Below are 19,786 nucleotides of genomic sequence, written 5' to 3' on the forward strand. Positions count from 1 at the left end.
GTTCTGTCAGGGATGGGGGGCGCCGGGGGAAAGGACAGGACTTGGTCTCAAAAGTCTTACGGCTCTGAAAGTCAATTCCGGGAGGAACGTGTCTGGGGGACGGTGGGGGCCCGGGATGGGACAGGTGGAGCCCCAGTGCAGGAGGGGCTCAGGCAGTAGGTCCAGAGCCCTGCAGCCAGGGATGCAGGCCTCCCCACCTCTGTCAGCTCCAGATTTCAGGTTCTAGTTGAGGCAGCACAGTCCACCTCTTCCAAGGCCAGCCTTTGTGGGAACTGGAAACTTCTGGTCATCCCATCTCTGCCTTGAGTCATCAAGCCACTGAAACCTCTTCCCTGTCTGGGCAAACTGAGCATTAGCCCGACTGGGGTGAGTGTTAGCCACAGGGGCTGCCGGTCTCACCAGGAAATTCCCCAGTTTGAGGATTTGTAGGAATCGAATGGGGCTCTCACATGTGGTGTGGAGGAGGCACCTGAGAGCACTCCTTGGTTCTGCTGAGGGTCTGAGAGCAGGGGTTGGGAGCTCATCCTTTTTTGCTAGAAGAAGCTGGTGGGAGGGAGGGAGGCCAAGGCAGGACACACTCCAGCTTCTCGGGCCAGAAGAGACCGGGGAAGGGCGTTCTTGGGCCACTGTGCATGCTCCGTTTGCCAGACTAGTGAGGGGAAGGGGGGCTTGGGAGCTGGAGTCAGCCGTGACTGCAGGTCCCGCCTCTGCCACACACTGGCTGTGGCGTGTCAGGCACGTGTGCTCACCTGTCTGAACTTCTTTTCCTCGTCTCTACCACAAGGGCAATAATGTCAGCCCTACTTACCTCACAGGTTGTTGTAGAGATTAAATGGTGTGCGATAAGGGAAAGACAGTTTGCAAATGAGATCCCGGTCAATAGACACAAGCAGTGCGATAATTAAGGACTCCCCCAGGGGAATTCTGGTTCCACTACATGGAGGCGTCTGTCATCTGAATGCTTGTCAGAACCATCGCCTTAACCACAGCCAGCCTTTCAGGAAAGTTGCATGGAGAACCCCTACAAAATCCCTTTACTCCCTCTCTGTCCTCATGTTCTCTTTATTTCGAAGCTTGCTCCTCACCTCGGGCAGGATTTGTCAGAGCCACGATAAGCCCCACCGATCCTGTTGTTGTCTACAGATGGGGGTTGGTGAGGGGCCACCAGAGATGGGCTGGCGGTAGCTGGCCTGTCCATGGTGCCATCTGCATACGCTCCAGCCCCAAGAAAGGCTGAAGAGGCCCAGAGGCCACGAGTTTTCTGTGGGGAAATGCCTTCAGTCCATGACCAGCCGACTCTCGCTGGCTGTCTGTCTTGGCAACATGCGTGCTGGCTCCCCTTTGAAATCATCTGGTGTCAGCTAGCACCCCTGCTGTCCTGCTCATGGCTCCGGTCCTGTCCCGTTCTGTTGTAGCAAAGTCCTTTCTCTTAGACATCTGCCTCCTGATGGGAAAAGACCTGGAGCCAGTTCAGGGTCAACTGTTTTGTGCTATTTTACATTTCTTAAGTAGTCGGTAGGTGGATCCCTGTTCATAGCCTGCCCTCCTCCTCCCTCCTCCCGTCCACTGCCACAAAAGCATAAAACTGCAGAGGAACCAACCCGGATTTCTAGTTCATCCTCTGCCCCTTCCACTTGACTTGTGTCTTCTGGGTGGATCAAGCCTTCCAGAGCTCGGGGCTGCAGTTTGGCTGGTGGCTTCTTGGATTCCTTTCTCTGCTGGAAAGAGGTATTCTCTTTTTAGGGCCCCAACCCTCTCCCTCTCCCCCGTATACTTCTGGAAGCAGAGTGAGGTGTGAACCTATGGTCAGACCCAGATTCCTCCTTTGTGCTCTTGGAGATAGCTGAAGCCCAGAGAGTTTGAGCCACTGCCCAGGTCACACAGCTGGCAGCTACATGGCAAGGCTGGGATGAGATACCCCAATTCGAATGTGGGGCTTTGTGGGGAGACATCTTACCTGTACTTTCTGGTGTTCGGGGCTCAGGAAGCTGGAGCCTGCCATGGCCAAGTCTGCCCACAGCATGCTGAAGAGCAGCAGGCTGCACACGGTCCCCGGGGAGGGCATGGTGTCAGGTGGGCCTGGAGGACAGATGTTCTCCAGGCAGTGGGTCCTCCCCTGTCTCCCTGTGCCCCAGATCTGGTGAGGGGACTTGGCCCTGGGATGTCACTGCAGAGTAGAGAAGCTCTTCCTACCCCTGAGAGAGGGGCTCCCTCTGTTCACTGCCGCCAGGTAGAAGCGAATTAAAGGATGTGTGCCCTCTATTCCCAGGCTGTTGAGCAGTGAGACTCCCCATGTTTGTCCTGGGCCCCAGGGAGCTTGTGCTGAATTTCTTAATGAAGGATCATGAAGCTGGGCCAGCAGGGTCCCCAGGGGATACAGGCGCTTGGGGGGCTCCAGCCGCCCCATGTTGTGCAGCCTCCCCTTTGTTCAGTTGGGCCCATGAATGGCCAGCAGTCACAGTAAAGTAAACCCATAAACCCACACACGAAGAGTAGAGAGAGAGTACCTACCTGGGATTCCTGGTGGAAGTGGTACCCGGTAGCTGTCTGGTCCTTATGTAGGAAGCCCTGTGTTTGTTTTAAACTAGCAACCCCTTCCTAACTTCCTGTGGCTGCTTTACATTCTTTGGGAACTCATATGCTCGTGTCCTCTGGGTAGAAATCAGCAGTGGAGGTCACATGCTCGGAGAGATTGCTGCGTTGGCACCTGCTCCAGCTGTCACCAAGTGGTCCCAACTCTGGTTCAGGTGGGAGGGGGGAGGCGGCTCAGGGGTCCAGGTCAGCTTTGCTGTTCTCTGCTGCTCTGCATACTCCCCTTCTGAAATTCCTCTTCTTCCTAGCTAGAATGAGGTGATGGTTACCAGATTTTTAAGAGTTTTTCCAGCCCCAACATGTTATTTTCTGTGACTGATGCTGCTTTGGCTTCCACAAACCTCTGGAGCTCATGGGGATCCTGACTCCGGAAAGTTTCACGCTTCCCCAAGCAGGGAAGTGCCATGATAGAATGAGGAGTCTGCTGGGAGGGACGGTGACACAGGCTCTTGACCGTCCTTTCAGAGGAGGGGGCGTGGGGATCGTTTCCAGAATGCGTCAGTTTGCCTTGGTGTTTCCTGACGTCTTGCCTTGTCTCCCTTCCCCTAGCCAGGTTCTGAGAGGGAACAGACTGGCCCTGGAGGGAGAAGAGCTCTGGCCCAGTGCTGGCACAGGTGACTACTCCCAGGGTGATGGGCCCCGGGCAGATGACTAGTAATCTACCTTGTGTCAGAGCCGCTCCTCAGAGTGGCTTTGAGGATGACATGAGGTGATGGATGTGAAAATCTTCTGAGGTGTCATGCACATGACTGCCCCTTCTGTTCCGGCCAGTGGGATTTGCAAGTGTATGCTGTGGTCACACCTTCTTGGATGAGGAGTTAATTAACATCACAGGGGAATCCTTCCCTGTCTGGAGAGCTTCATCTAATTGGATGCCCAGGCAGTGACTCCTAAGGGCTAAATGAGTTGCCTCCACAGAAATTGTAGCATTTCTGAGCAGGAACTCTCTTCGTGCTGGGGCTCAGGGTCTCAGAGCTGGGAGATCAGGAAGGGCTCCTTGAAAGAGGCAGAAGGTGAAAATGGAAGGGAGGGCATCACCGGTGTGAGCAAAGGTGAACAGAAGGCGTGGGTGTATGTAGAGCATTTGGGGTAAAGATTAGAAAGTTGGCTGCCTTGGATGAGGGTGTCCGTGGGCGGGGGGGAGGGTGTCATCAGGAGAGGCCTAGAAGATGGTTCTGGGTCAGGTTATACACGGCCTTGAAGGCCTTGCTAGCTCAAGGAATTTGGGCGTTTTCTGCAGGAGGGAGGCCCCGGAAGGTTCTTGAACAGAGGAGTGACAGGATTGTAGAATACAAGAGTTGGGAAGACCTTGAAGAGCTGGGAGGCTGAGCTTTGATTTCACTGGAAGGAACCCTGAACACCAAAAAGGCCCCAGTCCCCTCAAAGCCACACAGCCTTCAGTGGCAGATGCTGGCTTCCCAGGTTCCTGGCTGCTAGGTCAGTGTCTTCCCTGATAGACCATCCTGATTGCACAGCAAACCTGGGATTCCAGAAAAATCTGCTTGCTGTGAGAGGGGTGGGATTGGGGCAGGGGATGCAGTTAGGCTATCAAGGCAATAGAAGGCTGATCATCAAATGACTGGCTACCTGACTTAAAGGGGACACTGGACCCTTGTAGAGTCTCTAGGGACAGTGGAGGCATGGGAGGGTCTGGACTAAGCCCCTTAGTAGAAGGTGGGGGACTAAGTACCTTTTCGTGGAAAACCTCTCATTGCCAGATTGCCATAAGGGCTGGAATCCCTCCTTTAGCCCCAGCAGACTGTGAGCATGTTTCCAGGAGGCCTTCCCCCTTGTCAGCCACCTGAGCTTAGATCTCTTGGCTCCTGGGTGTGGACAAATCCGGAGTTCTTGGAGATTTGCAGCTTTTTCAGAGCCCCTTTCCCAAAAGGAAAGCCAAACAGAAGCCCTCATAGACCCAACTATGGTGACCAGGCACCTGCTGAGACATGAAGCCTCTGCCTAATCCGGATGCAGGAGCTGCCAGTGTTGATCCTAGATAAGGCTACCGGCCAGCAAACACCCTGCTCGCTCTGTTATCTTTGGGGGACAGAGAGATGGCCAGTGTGTCGGGAATGACCCTAACCACATACCACAGAGTCGAGGCTGGTAGGGGGAGGGAGGAACATCTGATGTATGTCAGAACTGTTGAGGAAGGAGCCAGGGGACACCCAGAACTTTCCTCACTGCCCACTCATAGTCATGGAAGCGGAGACAGGCATGCGGTGAGGAACGTATACACATTGGAGCCAAGGGGAGTCTGGAGGAAGACAGTGTGACTCAGGGAAAGGACTGACTTTCCTGAGGCTCATTTTCTTCCTCATTCCTTTCAAGTACGGATCATCTCAAGGCCAGTTTGGCCCCTCCCTGTCCTGTGTCTTTCCCAGAACTTAGCGGGTGCTCATTGCACATGCTTCTTGTGGATTGCTTGCTGGCTGGTGATTTCTTTCCCATTGTGGGGCCTTGCGGGCCTGCTTAATGAATGGATGGGAAGCACTCATCATCTCTGAATTAATTGCTGTATGTAAATGGTGTCTGAGAACAAATTATACACTTTCTACTACGCTTTCATTTCTACTGACAATTTAGTTGGCTTGCGTAGCACTTTTTTCATCAGTTTGGCCAAACCTCTTGTCTGAATGAGGCAGATTTTGGGGATGTAGAAAGAGGTTTTTATTTTTTGGTGATGGGGTTATAGATAGAAATTTTTTTCTGGTGGGATTTCTTTTTTGTCTCGGTTTCCGTACTTTTAGGTTGGCATTGTTCAATAGAAATACCATGCCAGCCTCAAGAGCCTCATAAGTATTTTAAATTTCATTAGGAAATGTAAAACCCAGTGAAATCAACTTAATATATTTTCTTTAATAAATCTAAAATATCAGTTTGATGTGTAATCAATCTACAAAATGCTTAATGAGATACCAGACACTGGTTTTCTTTTTACGAAATCTTCAAAATTCAGTGCACCTTAAACTTTTTCCAGTACATCTCTGCTCACACTGGCCTTATTTCCAGTGCTTAGTAGCTGCATGTGGCTTGTGGCTGCTGTACTGGACAGCACCATTCTAGGTAATCATGAGTATCATTCTTGCAACTCCCACAAGCTTAGCCATGCTCTCTTCCATGCCTCCAGCTGTCTGAGCCAGGTCTTTCCAACCGAGGCTTCCCGTTGTCCTGCCGTCATGGTGCTGGGGCCCCAAGAATTAGTTTCTCCTACTTTCAATCTTCCTCCCCAACAGCTTCTGCTCTCAGCCTTAAAATATGCCCTGGTCTCTAATCCTGCAAGGGTCTATCTGGCACTGGCCTGCTTCCCTTCACTCTACCACCTCCAGGAATAACTTCCTTTCCCTTTCCCTGTTTCTTCCTTAGTGTACACTGGCCCCTCAAAACCCCAGAGAGAACTCCCATCTACACCCTGTGTTGAATCCATTCTCCGTGTGTTGCTGGTAGCAAAGCCATAGTCTAGGGACCACTAAGAGCCATGGGATCTCTGGATGAGGACTTCAAGGCTGTCTAATCTCAGTTTCCGGGTGCAGGCCTGTGCTGGGCTGCACTGGATTCGTGGCGGAGCTTATAAGGACACTGGGTATTTTTATACCTGATTCTGATCTGAAGTGGGACCCCAGAGTTTATATTTTTTTAAAAAAATTATTTACTTTAAATGGTTATACATTTTGAGGGGGGGGGGTAATGTGTGAGTAGGGGAGGGGCAGAGCAAGAGACAGGGAGAGAGAACCCTAAGCAGGCTCCATGTCCTGTGCAGTGCAGAGCCCCACGCAGGGCTCGATCTCATGAACTGAGATTATGACCTGAGCTGAAATCAGGAGTAGGATGCTTAACCAACTGAGCCTCCCAGGTGCCCCTAAATTTTTATTTAAATCCCAGTTAGTCAACATATAGAGTAATATTAGTTTCAGGTGTACAGTATAGTGATTCAACACTTCCATACAACATCTAGTGCTTATCATGACAAATGTCCTCCTTAATCCCCATCCCCTATTTCACCCATCTCCCCACCCACCCCTCCTCTGGTAACCATCAGTTCTCTGTAGTTAAGAGTCTGTTTCTTTGTTGGCTTTTGTTTTTCCCCATTTTGCTTGTTTGTTTTGTTAAGTTCCATATATGAGTGAAATCATAAGGTATTTGTTTTTCTCTATTTCACTTAGCATTATACTGTTGAGCTCCTCCATTCATGTTGTTGCAGATGACAAGATTTCATCCTTTTTTATGGCTGAGTAACATTCCAGTGTGTGTGTGTGTGTGTGTGTGTGTGTGTGTGTGTGTGTACGTGTGTGTACCACATTATCCATTCATTAGTCATTGGAGGCTTGGGCTGTTTCCATAGTTTGGCTATTGTAGAGAAAGCTGCTCCAAACATCAGGGTGAATGTGTCCCTTTGAATTAGTGTTTTTATATTCTTTGGGTACACCTAGTGCAATTGCTGGATTGTAGAGTAGTTCTATTTTTAACTTTTTGAGGTATCTCCATTCTGTTTTCACCAGTGGCTGCACCAATTTGCATTCCCACCAACAGTGCAAGAGGGTTCCCTTTACTCCACATCCTCACCCAACATCTGTTGTTTCTTGTGTTGTTGACTTAGCCATTCTGGCACTTGTGATTTGTATTTCCCTGATGATGAGTGATGTTGAACACCATTTCATGTGTCTATTGGCCATCTGTGTGTTTTCTTTGGAGAAGTGTCTGTTCATGTCTTCTGCCCATTTTTAAATTGGATTATCCATTTTTTTTGTGTTGAGATTTTTAGGTTCTTTATATATTTTGGACACTAATCCTTTATCAGATATGTCATTTGTAAATATCTTCTCCCATTCCTTAGGTTGCCTTCTAGGTTTGTTGATAGTTTCCTTGGCTATGCAGAAGCTTTTAATTTTGATAAGTACCTATAGTTTATTTTTTATTTTATTTCCCTGCCTCAGGAGACATATCTTGAAAGAAGTTGCTATGGCTGCTGTCAGAAAAATTACTGCCTGTGCTCTCTTTGAGAGTTTTTATGGTTTGGGACTGACATTTAGGTCTTTAGTCCATTAAAACAATTTTTTTTAATGTTTTATTTATTTATTTTTTGAGTGAAAGAGACAGAGCATGAGTTGGGGGAGGGGCAGAGAGAGAGGGAGACACAGAATCTGAAGCAGCACAGGCTGATGCAGGGCTCGAACTCATGAACTGTGAGCCAAAGTCAAATGCTTAACTGACTGAGCCACCCAGGCACCCCTCTTTAGTCCATTTTGAATTTATTTTTGTGTATGGGGGAAGAAAGTGGTCCAGGTTCATTAACTTGCATGTTGCTGTCCAGTTTTCCCAATACTATTTGGTGAAGAGATATTGTTTTTCCCATTGGACATTCTTTCCTGCTTTGTTGAATTTTAATTGACCATATAATTGTGGCTTCATTTCTGGGTTTTCTATTCTTTTTTTTTTTTTAATTTTTTTTTCAACGTTTATTTATTTTTGGGACAGAGAGAGACAGAGCATGAACGGGCGAGGGGCAGAGAGAGAGGGAGACACAGAATCGGAAACAGGCTCCAGGCTCCGAGCCATCGGCCCAGAGCCTGACGCGGGGCTCGAACTCCCGGACCGCGAGATCGTGACCTGGCTGAAGTCGGACGCTTAACCGACTGCGCCACCCAGGCGCCCCATGGGTTTTCTATTCTGTTATATTGGTCAATGTGTCTATTCTTGTGCAAGTGATCAGTTATAGCTTTGTAATATAACTTGAAGTCAGGAATTGTGATGCCTCTAACTTTTTCTTTTTCAGGGTTGCTTTAGCTATCTGGGGTCTTCTATGGTTCCATACAAATTTTAGGATTGTTTGTTTTGTGAAAAATGATGTTGGTGTTTTGATAGGGATTGCATTGTGTAGGGCTTGCAAATGTGTAGGTTGCTTTGGGTAGTATAGACATTTTCACAATATCCTTCCAATCCATGGACAGTGCACATCTTTCCACTTCTTTGTGTCATGTTCAGTTTCTTTCATCAGTGTTTTATAGTTTTCAGAGTATAGGTCTTTGACTTCTTTGGTTAGGTTTATTCCTAAGTATCTTAGTGTTTTTTGGTACAATTGTAAACAGGATTGATTCCTTAACTTTACTTTCTGCTGCTTCATTATTGGTGTATAGACATTCAACAGGGGTGCCTGGATGGCTCAGTTGGTAGAGCACATGACTTGTAATCTCAGGGTTATGAGTTCAAGCCTGATGTTGGGCATGGTGCCTACTTAAAATTATAAATGTAGCAGATTTCTATACATTGGTTTTGTATCCTGCGACTTTACTGAATTCATTATCAGTTCTAGCTAGCAGTTTTTTGGTGGAGTCTTTGGTGGGTTTTCTACATATAATCATATCATCTGCAAATAGTGAAAGTTTTATTCTTCCTCACTGACTTTGAGGCCTTTTATTTCTTTTTATTATCTGATTTCTTTGTATTTTTTTTTTATTATTATTAGCTGTGACTAGGACTCTAGTACTGTGTTGAATAAAAGTGGTGAGAATGGACATCCTTGTTTTGTTCCTGACTATAGAGGAAAAGTTCTCTGCTTCCCCTACTTAGGATGTTATTACCTGTGGGTTTTCATATAGGTCCTTTATTATGTTGAGGTATGTTCTCTCTTCCTTTTCCCTTCCTTTTCCCTTCCTTTTCTAATTTCCCTTCCTTTTCTAATTTTTGGAATAATTTGAGGAGAATAGGTATTAACTTTCCTTTAAATGTTCGGTAGATTTGCCTGTGAAGCCATCTGGTCCTGGATTTTGTTTATTGGGAGTTTTTGGATTATTGATTTCAAGTTCTTTGCTGGTTACCAGTGTGTTCAAGTTTTCTATTTCTTCCTGTTTCAGTTTTGGTAGGAATTTATCAATTTCTTGTAAGTTATCCAATTTTTTGGCATATAGTGTTTCATAATATTCTCTTATAATTGTATTTCTGTGGTGTTGATTATTTCTCCTCTTGCATTTATGATTTTAGTTGGGTTCTTTTTTTTTTTTTTTGATAAGTCTGGCTAGAGGTTTATCAGTTACATTAATCTGTTCTGTTGGGCTTTTTTTCTTGTTTGTTTCTATATCATTTATCTCTGCTGTAATCTTTATTATTTCCTTCCTTCTCCTGGCTTATTTGTTCTTTTTCTAGCTCCTTTAGGTGTAAGGTTAAGTTAAGGTTGTTTATTTGTGATTTTTCTTGTTTTTTTAAAGTAGGCCTGTATTGCTATGCTCTTCCCTCTCAGAACTGCTTTTGCTGTATCTCAAAGGTTTTAGACCATTATGTTTTCATTTTCATTTGTTGCTAGGTATTGCTAAATTCTTCTTTGATTTCCTAGTTGACCCTTTCATTGTTTAGTAGCATATTATTTAACCTCCATGTATTTGTGGTCTTTTCAGATTTTTTTCTTGTGGTTGACTTCTAGTTTCATAGTGTTGTGGTCAGAAAAGCTGCATAGTAAGACTTCAGTCTTTTTGTATTTGTTGAGGTCTGTTTTGTGTCTTAATATGTGATCTCTTATGGAGAATGTTCCATGTGCACTTAAAAGGAATGTATATTTTGTTGTTTTAGGATGGAATGTTCTGAATATATCTTTTAAGTTCATCTGATGCAGTATGTCATTCAAAGCTATTATTTCATCAGTCAGAAAAAGACAGGTATCATGTTTTCATTCATATGTGGAATATGAGAAACTTAACAGAAGACCATAGGGGAAGGGAAGGAAAAATAAGTTACCAACAGAGAGGGAGGCAAACCATAAGAGACTCTTAAATACAGAGAACAAACTCAGGGTCGATGGGGGTGGGGGGTTGGGAGAGCAGGGAAAATGAGTGATGGGTATTGAGGAGGATACCTGTTGGGATGACCACAGGGTGTTTGTATGTAAGTGAGGAATCACAGGAATCTACTTCCAAAGCCAAGACTATACTGTATACACTGTATGTTAGCTAACTTGACAAAGTATTAAAAATAAAGAAATAAAAATAGATTTAAAAAACCCAAAAAACAAAAGCCATTTTCCCCTTGTTTATTTTCTGTTTAGATGATCTGTCCATTGATGTAATTGGGGTTTTGAAGTGTCCTATTATTGCATTGTTATCAATTAGTTTGTTTATGCTTGTTTTATTTTATTTATTTGGGTGCTCCCATGTTGGTGCATAAACAATCTTGTTGGATTGTCCCTCTTATTATTATATAGTGCCCATCTTTGTCTCTTGTTACAGTCTCTGTTTTAAAGTCTAGTTTGTCCATGGGGTGCCTGGGTGGCTCAGTCAGTTGAGTGTCTAACTCTTGATCTCAGTTCAGGTCTTGACCTTATGGTTGTGAGTTCAAACCCTGTGTTGGACTCATGCTGAGTGTGGAGCCTATGTAAAAAATAATAATAAACGGGCTCCTGGGTGGTTTAGTCAGTTGTGTCTGACTCTTGATTTCAGCTCCTGTCATGATCCCAGGGTTGTGGGGTTAAGTCCCATGTCTGGCTCCATGCTGAGTGTGGAGCCTGCTTCAGATTCTAAGATTCTCTCTCTCTCCCTTTGCCCCTCTCCCCCACTCTCTGCCTCTCAAATAATAAAAACAAACAAACATCTAGTTTGCCTGATATAAGTATTGATATTCTAGCTTTCTTTTGATGTCCATTTGCAAGGTAAATGTTTCTCCATCCCCTCACTTTTTTTTAATTAAAAAAAAATACTTAATGTTTATTTCTGAGAGAGAGTGTGAGTGGGAGAGGGGTGTAATTTTTTTTAATGTTTATTTTTGAGAGAGCGCAAGCAGGGGAGAGGCAGGAAGAGAGGGGGACAAAGGATCCCAAGCAGGCTCTGTGCTGACAGCAGAGAGCCTGATGTGGAGCTCAAACTCACAAAGCGTGAGATCATGACCTGAGCCAAAGTTGCACACTTAACCAACTAAGCCAACCAGGCGCCCCAACTCTAACCTCTCACTTTCAATCTGCAGGTGTTTTTAGGTCTAAAATGAGTCTCTTACAGGCAGCATATAAATGGTTTCTTTTTTTTTTTTTAATCCTTTCACCCTGTGTCTTTTGATTCGAGTATTTAGTCCATTCACATTCAAGGTGTGCAGGGCTTGAACCCACGAACTGTGAGATCATGACCTGAGCTGAAGTCAGATGCTTAACTGACTGAGCCACCCAGGCACCCCAGTGTTTTTGTTTTTGATTTTAATGTTTAGTTTTTGAGAGAGAGAGGGAGGGAGGGAGGGTGAGTGAGTGGGGAGGGGCAGAGAGAAAGGGAGACAGAATCTGAAGCAGACACCAGGCTTTGAGCTGTCAGCACAGAGCCTCAATGTGGGACTCAAACTCATGGACTGCTTGATCATGACCTGAGCAGACTGAGCTACTCAGGCACCCCCTTGGTGGTTTTTTTTTTTTTTTAAGTTTATTTATTTTAAGAGAGAGAGAGAGTACACATGAACGGGGTAGGGGCAGAGAGAATCCCAAGCAGGCTCAGTGCCATGAGTGCAGAGCCCAAAGCAGGGCTTGATCATGACCTGAGCCAAAATCAAGAGTCAGACGCTCAACCGACTAAGCCACTCAGGCACCCCTACTGGTTTTTGATACAGAGTTTCCATTAGGTTTATATATAACCCCCTTCTCCAAATAGCAATCTGTATTAAGTTTATGGTTGTTTTAGTTTGAAGACATTCTTTTTTCCTCTCCTCCCCATGTTTTAGGTATGTATATGTTACTATATTTTATATCCCGTTTTTGGTGTGTGTCTGAGTTCCTTGCCTGATTTTTAGAGAAATACTCATTTTACTGCTTTTGTGCTTCCTGCCTTTATACTGTCACTTTTAGTCTCTCCACTCAGAGAGTCCTCCTTACTATTTCTTGTAGGGCTAATTTAGTGGTCATGAACTCCTTTAGTTTTTGTCTGTCTGGGAAACTCTCTCTCTCTCCTATTCTGAATGATAGCCTTGCTGGATAGAATAATCTTGGTGGCAGATTTTTCCCATTCAGCACTTTGAATATATCATGCCACTCCTTTCTGGCTTGCTAAGTTTCTGTTGAAAAATCTGTAGCTAGCCTTACGTGTTTTCTCTTATAAGTTAATGACTTCTTTTGTCTTACTGCTTAAAAATTTTATTTTATTTTGCAGATTTAATTACAATATGTCTTGGTGTGGGTCTGCTTCTGTTGATTTTGATGGGAGTTCTCTGTGCCTCCTGGATCTGGATGTCTATTTCCTTCCCCAGATTATGGAAGTTTTCAGCTATTCTTCAAATAAAATTTCTGCCCCCTTTTCTCTCTCTTCTTCTTCTGGGACTCCTATAATATGAATGTTACTACATTTGAACAAGTCATTGAGTTCCCTAAGTCTGTTCTCATTTTGTATATTTTTTTCTCTCTTTTGTTCAGCACCATTGCTTTCCATTACCTTGTCTTCTAGGTCATTAATTCATTTCTCTGTTCCTTCCAGCCTTCTATTCATTGCTTCAAGTATGTTTCTAATCTCATTTATTGTACTCTTCCTCTCTGATTCTTTTTTAACTCTTATATCTCTATGGTAGGGTCTCACTGATCTCTTCTTTTCTCTGGCTGTGGGTTTATCTTATTCTTTCATTTGGGATAAATTCCTGTCTTTGCATTTTGTCTAAGTCTTGCCTTCTTCTCTGTGTTAGAAAAGCCATTTATGTCTCCTGCTCCTTCTTTGATGTGGCTTCTTCTCTCCCTTCAGTTGTGGAGTTTGTTCTGTCAGTCTTCAGATCAATTTCTGGGATGTTTAGGATGATTTTATAGTTATCTGGTTATGTTATTGAGATGGGGCAATTCTAGGGTCCTCCTACTCCACAACCATCTTCTGACTATTCCCAAGGATCTGTATTTTAACAAGTATCTCAGGCAATTCCTTTCTGATTGTAAAATAATTGGTTACCTCGAGCAGAAAATTCAGCCCTCCCCCCCATATATTTTAATACCTTATTCTGGAAAGTCTCAAACACATGAAAAAGGTTAGTATAATTAATCTCAAGGGATCCATCATCAGCTTCAACATTTATTTACATCTTCCTTTGTTTATCCTCCACATTATTTTTTTGGGGGGTGGGATAATCTCAGAAGTCGTGTAACTTCAGCTTTAAAAACTTGAATGTAGGGGTGCCGGGGTGGTTCAGTTGGTTAAGCATTTGACTCTTGATTTCAGCTCAGGTCATGATCCCAGCATTGTGGAATTGAGCCCCACGTTGGGCTCTGTGCTGACAGCATGGAGCCTGCTTGGGATTTTCTCTTTCCCTCTCTGCCCCTCCTCTGCTCATGTACTGTCTCTAAATAGATAGATAAACTAAAAAAACTAAAAAAAAAAAAAAAAAAAAAAAAAAAAAAGGCCTTGAGTATGTGTCTCCACAGATAAAATACACAGTTGGTTTGTTCACATCCGGAGCTCACATTTGGTTGACCAGTCCATGAAGTCTCTTAGTCTACAACAGTCCCCTACCTGCCCCTCTCTTCCATCCCTTCATGCATTTTACACAACAGGCTATTTGTCCTGCACAGTTTTCTGCATTCTGGACTTGGTGGACCACTTTCTTGTGGCATTGTCTGACTTATTCCTCTCCCGCCTGCCTCTCTAAACTGGTAGTTACACTTCAACACGTAGAGCCTCATGAACTTTTCACATAATGGAGTTATGTACCACTGATTGTTGTCTACACTTTTTATTAAGAATTACAAAAGGTGATTTTCTGTTCTGTTGATTTCTATGTTTTTTAGTATTTTTTCCTTTAGCAATTATTTTGTTAATTCACATACAGTTTGTACCAAAAGGCAAAATAAATGTAGGATTTTAAAAAATTATTTACTCATTTTCAAAATAAGGTTGGTACCTTAGCAACCTGCAATGTTTTTTTCCTATAATAAACTTAGGGATTTTTTTATATAAGTGTTTCAATGAGTTTTATAGTCCTTATTTCTTTAGATGCTTCTATATTTGATGATTCCCATGTGGTTTTGACATGACACTATACTTTAAAGTTTGAGAGTGCATGCATGCATGAGTGGGGGAGGGGTAGAGAGAATGTTAAGCAGGCTCTGCACCGACAGTGTGAGCCTGATGGGGGGCTCAAACCCATGAACCGTGAGATCATGACCTGAGCTGAAATCAAGAGTCAGGTGCTTAACTTAGCCACCCAGGTGCCCCTCAAAACACTTTAAAAAAATTCTTAATAATTTATATATTTTTAAATTTACATTCAAGTTAGTTAGCATATGGTACAACAATGATTTCAGGAATAGATTCCTTAATGCTCCTTACCCATTTAGCCCATCCCCCCTTTGATAACCTCTCCAGAAACCCTCTGTTCTCTATATTTAAGAGTCTCCTATGTTTTGTCCCCCTCTCTGTTTTTGTATTATTTTTGCTTCCCTTCCCTTATTTTCATCTGTTTTGTATCTTAAAGTACTCATATGAATGAAGTTATATTTGTCTTTCTCTAATTTCACTTAGCATAACACCCATCTAGTTATATCCGGATGTAGTTGCAAATGGCAAGATTTCATTCTTTTTGATTGCTGAATAATACTCCAGTGTACACACACACACACACACACACACACACACACACACACACGTATACGTATATATACATATGTGTGTGTGTGTATACACACACACACGACATCTTTATGTACATATCATATATATACATATATACGTGTGTGTGTGTCTGTGTGTGTATATACACACCACATCTTCTTTATCCATTCATCCATCGATGCACATTTGGGCCCTTTCCATACTTTGGCTATTGTTGATAGTGCTGCTATAAACATTGGGGTGCATGTGCCCCTTCAAAACAGCACACCTATATCTGTTGGATAAATAGCTGGGTTGTAGGGTAGTTCTATTTTTAATTTTTTGAGGAACCTCCATACTGTTTTCCAGAGTAGCTGCACCAGTTTGCATTCCCACCAGCAGTGCAAAAGAGATCCTCTTTCTCCGCATCCTCACCAACATCTGTTGTTGCCTGAGTTGTTAATGTTAGCCACTCTGACATGTGTGAGGTGTTATCTCATTGTGGTTTTGATTTGTATTTCCCTGATGATGAGTGATGTTGAGCATTTTTTCATGTGTCGGTTAGCCATCTGGATGTCTTTTTTGGAGAAGTGTCTATTCATGTTTTTTGCCCATTTATTCACTGGATTATTATTTTTTTGGGCATGTTGACTTTGATAAGTTCTGTTTAGATTTTGGATACTAACCCTTTATCTGATATGTCGTTTGCAAATATCTTCTCCCATTCTGTCGGTTGCCTTTTAGTTTTGCTGATTGTTTCCTTTGCTGTGCAGAAACTTTTTATTTTGATGAGGTCCCAATAATTCATTTCTGCTTTTGTTTCCCTTGCCTCTGGAGACATGTTGAGTAAGAAGTTGCTGCGGCCAAGTCAAAGAGGTTCTTGCCTGCTTTCTCCTCTAGGATTTTGATGGCTTCCTGTCTTATGCTTAGCTCTCTCATCCATTTTTAGTTTAGTTTTGTGTATGGTGTAAGAAAGTGGTCCAGGTTCATTTTTCTGCATGTCGCTGTCCAGTTTTTCCAGCACCATTTGCTGAAGAGACTTTATTCCATTGGATATTCTTTCTTGCTTTGTCAAAGATGAGTTGGCCATACGTTTGTGGGTCCATTTCTGGGTTCTCTATTCTGTTTCATTGATCTGAATGTGTGTTCTTGTGCCAGTACCATACTGTCTTGATGATTACAGCTTTGCAATACAGCTCAAAGTCTGGGATTGTGATGCCTCCAGCTTCAGTTTTCTTTTTCAAGACTGCTTTGGTCATTCGGGATCTTTTCTTTAGGCTATTCTGGTTCCATACAGATTTTAGAATTGTTGGTTCTAGCTCTGTGAAGAATGCTGGTATTATTTTGATAGTATTGCATTGAATATATAGACTGCTTTGGGTAGTATTGAAATGTTCACAATATTTGTTCTTCCTATGCAGGAGCATGGAATATTCCCCCCCCCCTTTTTTGGGGGGGGTGTCTCCTTCAATTTCTTTCTTAAGCTTTCTATAGTTTTTAGTGTATAGAGTTTTCACCTCTTTGGTTAGGTTTATTCCTAGGTATTTTATAGTTTTGGTGCAATTGTAAATAGGATCGATTCCTTGATTTCTTTCTGTTGCTTCATTCTTGGTGTATAGGAATGCAACTAATCTCTGTGCATTGATTTAAACAAATTTTTTTTAAGTTATTCATTTTTAGAGATAGAGTATGAGTGGGGAAGGGGCAGAGAGAGGGAGACACAGAATCTGAAGCAGGGTCCAGGCTCTGAGCTGTCAGCACAGAGCCCGACGTGGGGCTTGAACTCATGAACTGTGAGATCATGACCTGAGCTGATGTCGGACACTCAACCGACTGAGCCACCTAGGTGCCCCTGTGCATTGATTTTATATCCTGTGACTTTGTTGAATTCATGGATCAGTTCTAGCAGTTTTTTTGGTGGAATCTTTTGGGTTTTCCATATAGAATATCACATCACCTGTAAAGAGCGAAAGTTTGACCTCCTCCTGGCCGATTTGGATGCCTTTTCTTTGTGTTGTCTGATTGCTGAGGCTAAGGCTTCCAATACTATGTTGAATAACAGTGGTGAGAATGGACATCCTTGTCTTGTTCCTGATGTTAGGGCGAAAGCTCTTGGTTTTTCTCCATTGAGGATGATATTAGTGGAGGGTCTTTCATATATGGCTTTTATGATCTTGAGGTACAAGGCTTCTCTCCCTACTTTCTTGAGGGTTTTTATCAAGAAAGGATGCTGTATTTTGTCAAATGCTTTCTCTGCATCTATTGAGAGGATCATGTGGTTCTTGTCCTTTCCTTTATTGATGTGATGTATCACATTGATTGATTTGTGTTTATTGAACCAGCCCTGCATCCCAGGTATAAAGCCCACTTGGTCATGGTAAATAATTAAAAAAAAAAAATTTTTTTTTTTTAATTTATTTTTGAGGCAGAGAGAGAGCATGAGCAAGGGAGGGGCAGAGAGAGAGGGAGACACAGAATCTGAAGCAGGCTCCAGGCTCTGAGCTGTCAGTACAGAGCCTGACATGGCCTCAAACTCACAAGGCATGAGATCATGACCTGAGCTGAAGTCAAACACTCCACCGACTGTGCCACCCAAGTGCCCCTAATGCATATTTTTGAGAGAGGGAGAGAGCGTGAGCAAGGGAGGGGCAGGGGGGGCGTAGAGAATCTGAAGCAGGCTCTGTGCTGACAGCAGACAGCCTGATACGGGGCTTTAACTCATTAACTGTAAGATCATGATCTGAGCTGAAAATGGATGTTTGAGCCACCCAGGCACCCCTGAAAGATTTTAACTAATCTCTACACCCAACATGGGGCTTGAACTTAGAACACCCCAGATCAAGAGTCTCATGCTTTACCGATTGAACCACCCAGGCACCTGGGGTCTTGTGTTTTAAAAGTCCATTCTGATAATCTCTTATCAGGGGCCTTTAACTTGGAGTATTTAGACCTTTTATATTTATTGCATTGACCTACAAGGTTTGGTTTAAATCTAACATCTAGCTATTTACCTTCAATCTGTCTCATCTGTTCTTTGTCCCTTTTTCTTTAAAGTTTATTTGTTTCTTTTGAGAGATACAGAGACAGTATGAGTGGGGGAGAGGCAGAGAGAAAGAGAATCCCAAGCAGGCTACACATTCTGCCGGTGTAGAGCCTGATGTGGGGCTCAAACTCAGAACCGTGAGACCATGACCTGAGCCAAAACCAAGAGCTGGATGCTTAACTGAGCCACCCAGGTGCTCCTCTTTTCATAGACACTTTTGGACAAGTACATTTTATAATACATGTTATCTTTACAGTTGGCTTGTTAGTTATACTCTCTGCTTTATTCTTTTAATGCTTGACCTAGGATTTAAAAATACAACTTCAGAGGTGCCTGGGTGGCTCAGTCAGTTGAGTGACTCTTGTTTTTGGTTCAGGTCATGATCCCAGGGTCGTGGGATCAAGCCCTGTGTTAGCCTCTGTGCTGAGCCTGGATCCGGCTTGGGATTCTCCCTCTCTCTGTCGTGCGCGCTCTCTCTCCCCCCAACCCCTGCTCCCTCTGCCCTTCTACCCTGCTCATGCTCTCTGTCTCAAAAAAAAAAAAAAAAAGAATCTGATTCTTGATTTTGGTTCAGGTCATGATCTCATGCTTCATGAGATCAGCCCCGTGTTGGGCTCTGCACTGAGTTTGGAGTCTGCTTGGGATTCTGTCTCTCCCCCTCTCTCTCAGAATAAATAAACATTAAAAAAAAATCAACTTCAGGGGGTGCCTGGGTGGCTCAGTTTGTTGAGCATCTGACTCTTAATTTTGGCTCAGGTCATGATCTCACGGTTGTGAGACTGAGCTCCGTGTTGGGACTTGTAGTGAGTGTGGAGCCTGCTTAATATTCTCTCTGCCCTTTTCCTGCTTGTGTTGGCTCTCTCTTAAAAAAAAAGTACACACACACACACACAAATACAACTTCAACATAATGCAGTATGCTTTCAACAAATATGATACCACTTCATATATAAGAACCTTACAACAAAGTATTTTCAATTCCCCCACTTCCATTATTTGTGCTATTGTTACTTATTTTATTTCTATAGAAGTTGTAAGCCTCTCAATGCAGTTAAAATAATCAATACTGGAGAGATAAAAGGAAAAAAAAGTATATTTACCCAGATTTTTTCTATCCCTGGTTCTCCTTATTCCTTGGTATATATCCAAATTTTCATCTGATATTTTCATTTTGCCTGAAGAACTTCCTTTGACATTTCTTATAATGCAGCTCTGCTGGTCATTATTCTTTCAGCTTTCATTTGAAAAACTCCTTATTTCACCTTTATTTTTGAAAGATATTTTCACTAGCTACAGAATTGTAGGCTGATAGTCATTTTTATGTTATTCTTTTTTCAGCACTTTAAAGGTGTTAAATTTCTTATGGTTTGCATAATTTCTGATGAGAAGTTGGCTGCCATTCTTATGTTTGTTTCTATGTAGTATGTGTCTTTTTCTCTGGCTTTCATAGTTTTTAAAATTTCAGTAATTTTATTATGGGGTATGTATGTATGTGTGTTTAGTATTCTGCTTGGGGTTCTGATCTTGAATCTCTATGGTTACAGTTTTAATCCAGCTTGGAAACATGTGTTATTTCTTCAGATATTTTTTCAATCCTCCTCGCCCCTTAATTTTTTTCTCCTTGGGACTCTAATTT

The 19,786-nt window shown here is 43.2% G+C and overlaps 2 protein-coding genes across 4 annotated transcripts in view; one reads left to right on the forward strand and one right to left on the reverse strand.

Annotated features, from left to right (window-relative positions):
* The window catches only part of TATDN2 (TatD DNase domain containing 2), an 82,554-nt gene that overhangs the window by 33,714 nt on the left and 29,054 nt on the right, over positions 1-19,786 (forward strand). The gene's annotated exons all lie outside the window — the stretch shown is intronic.
* Positions 1-19,786, reverse strand: part of GHRL (ghrelin and obestatin prepropeptide) — a gene marked incomplete at its 5' end in the record, with an annotated part of 29,812 nt that overhangs the window by 2,412 nt on the left and 7,614 nt on the right. Inside the window, 4 exon segments of the mRNA NM_001009853.1 lie at positions 1,602-1,715; positions 1,958-2,079; positions 2,512-2,531; positions 13,708-13,753. Coding sequence (NP_001009853.1) covers positions 1,602-1,715; positions 1,958-2,065 — 222 coding nt within the window.

This window comes from Felis catus, chromosome A2 (assembly GCF_018350175.1).
Source record: "Felis catus isolate Fca126 chromosome A2, F.catus_Fca126_mat1.0, whole genome shotgun sequence".
NCBI lineage: Eukaryota > Metazoa > Chordata > Mammalia > Carnivora > Felidae > Felis > Felis catus.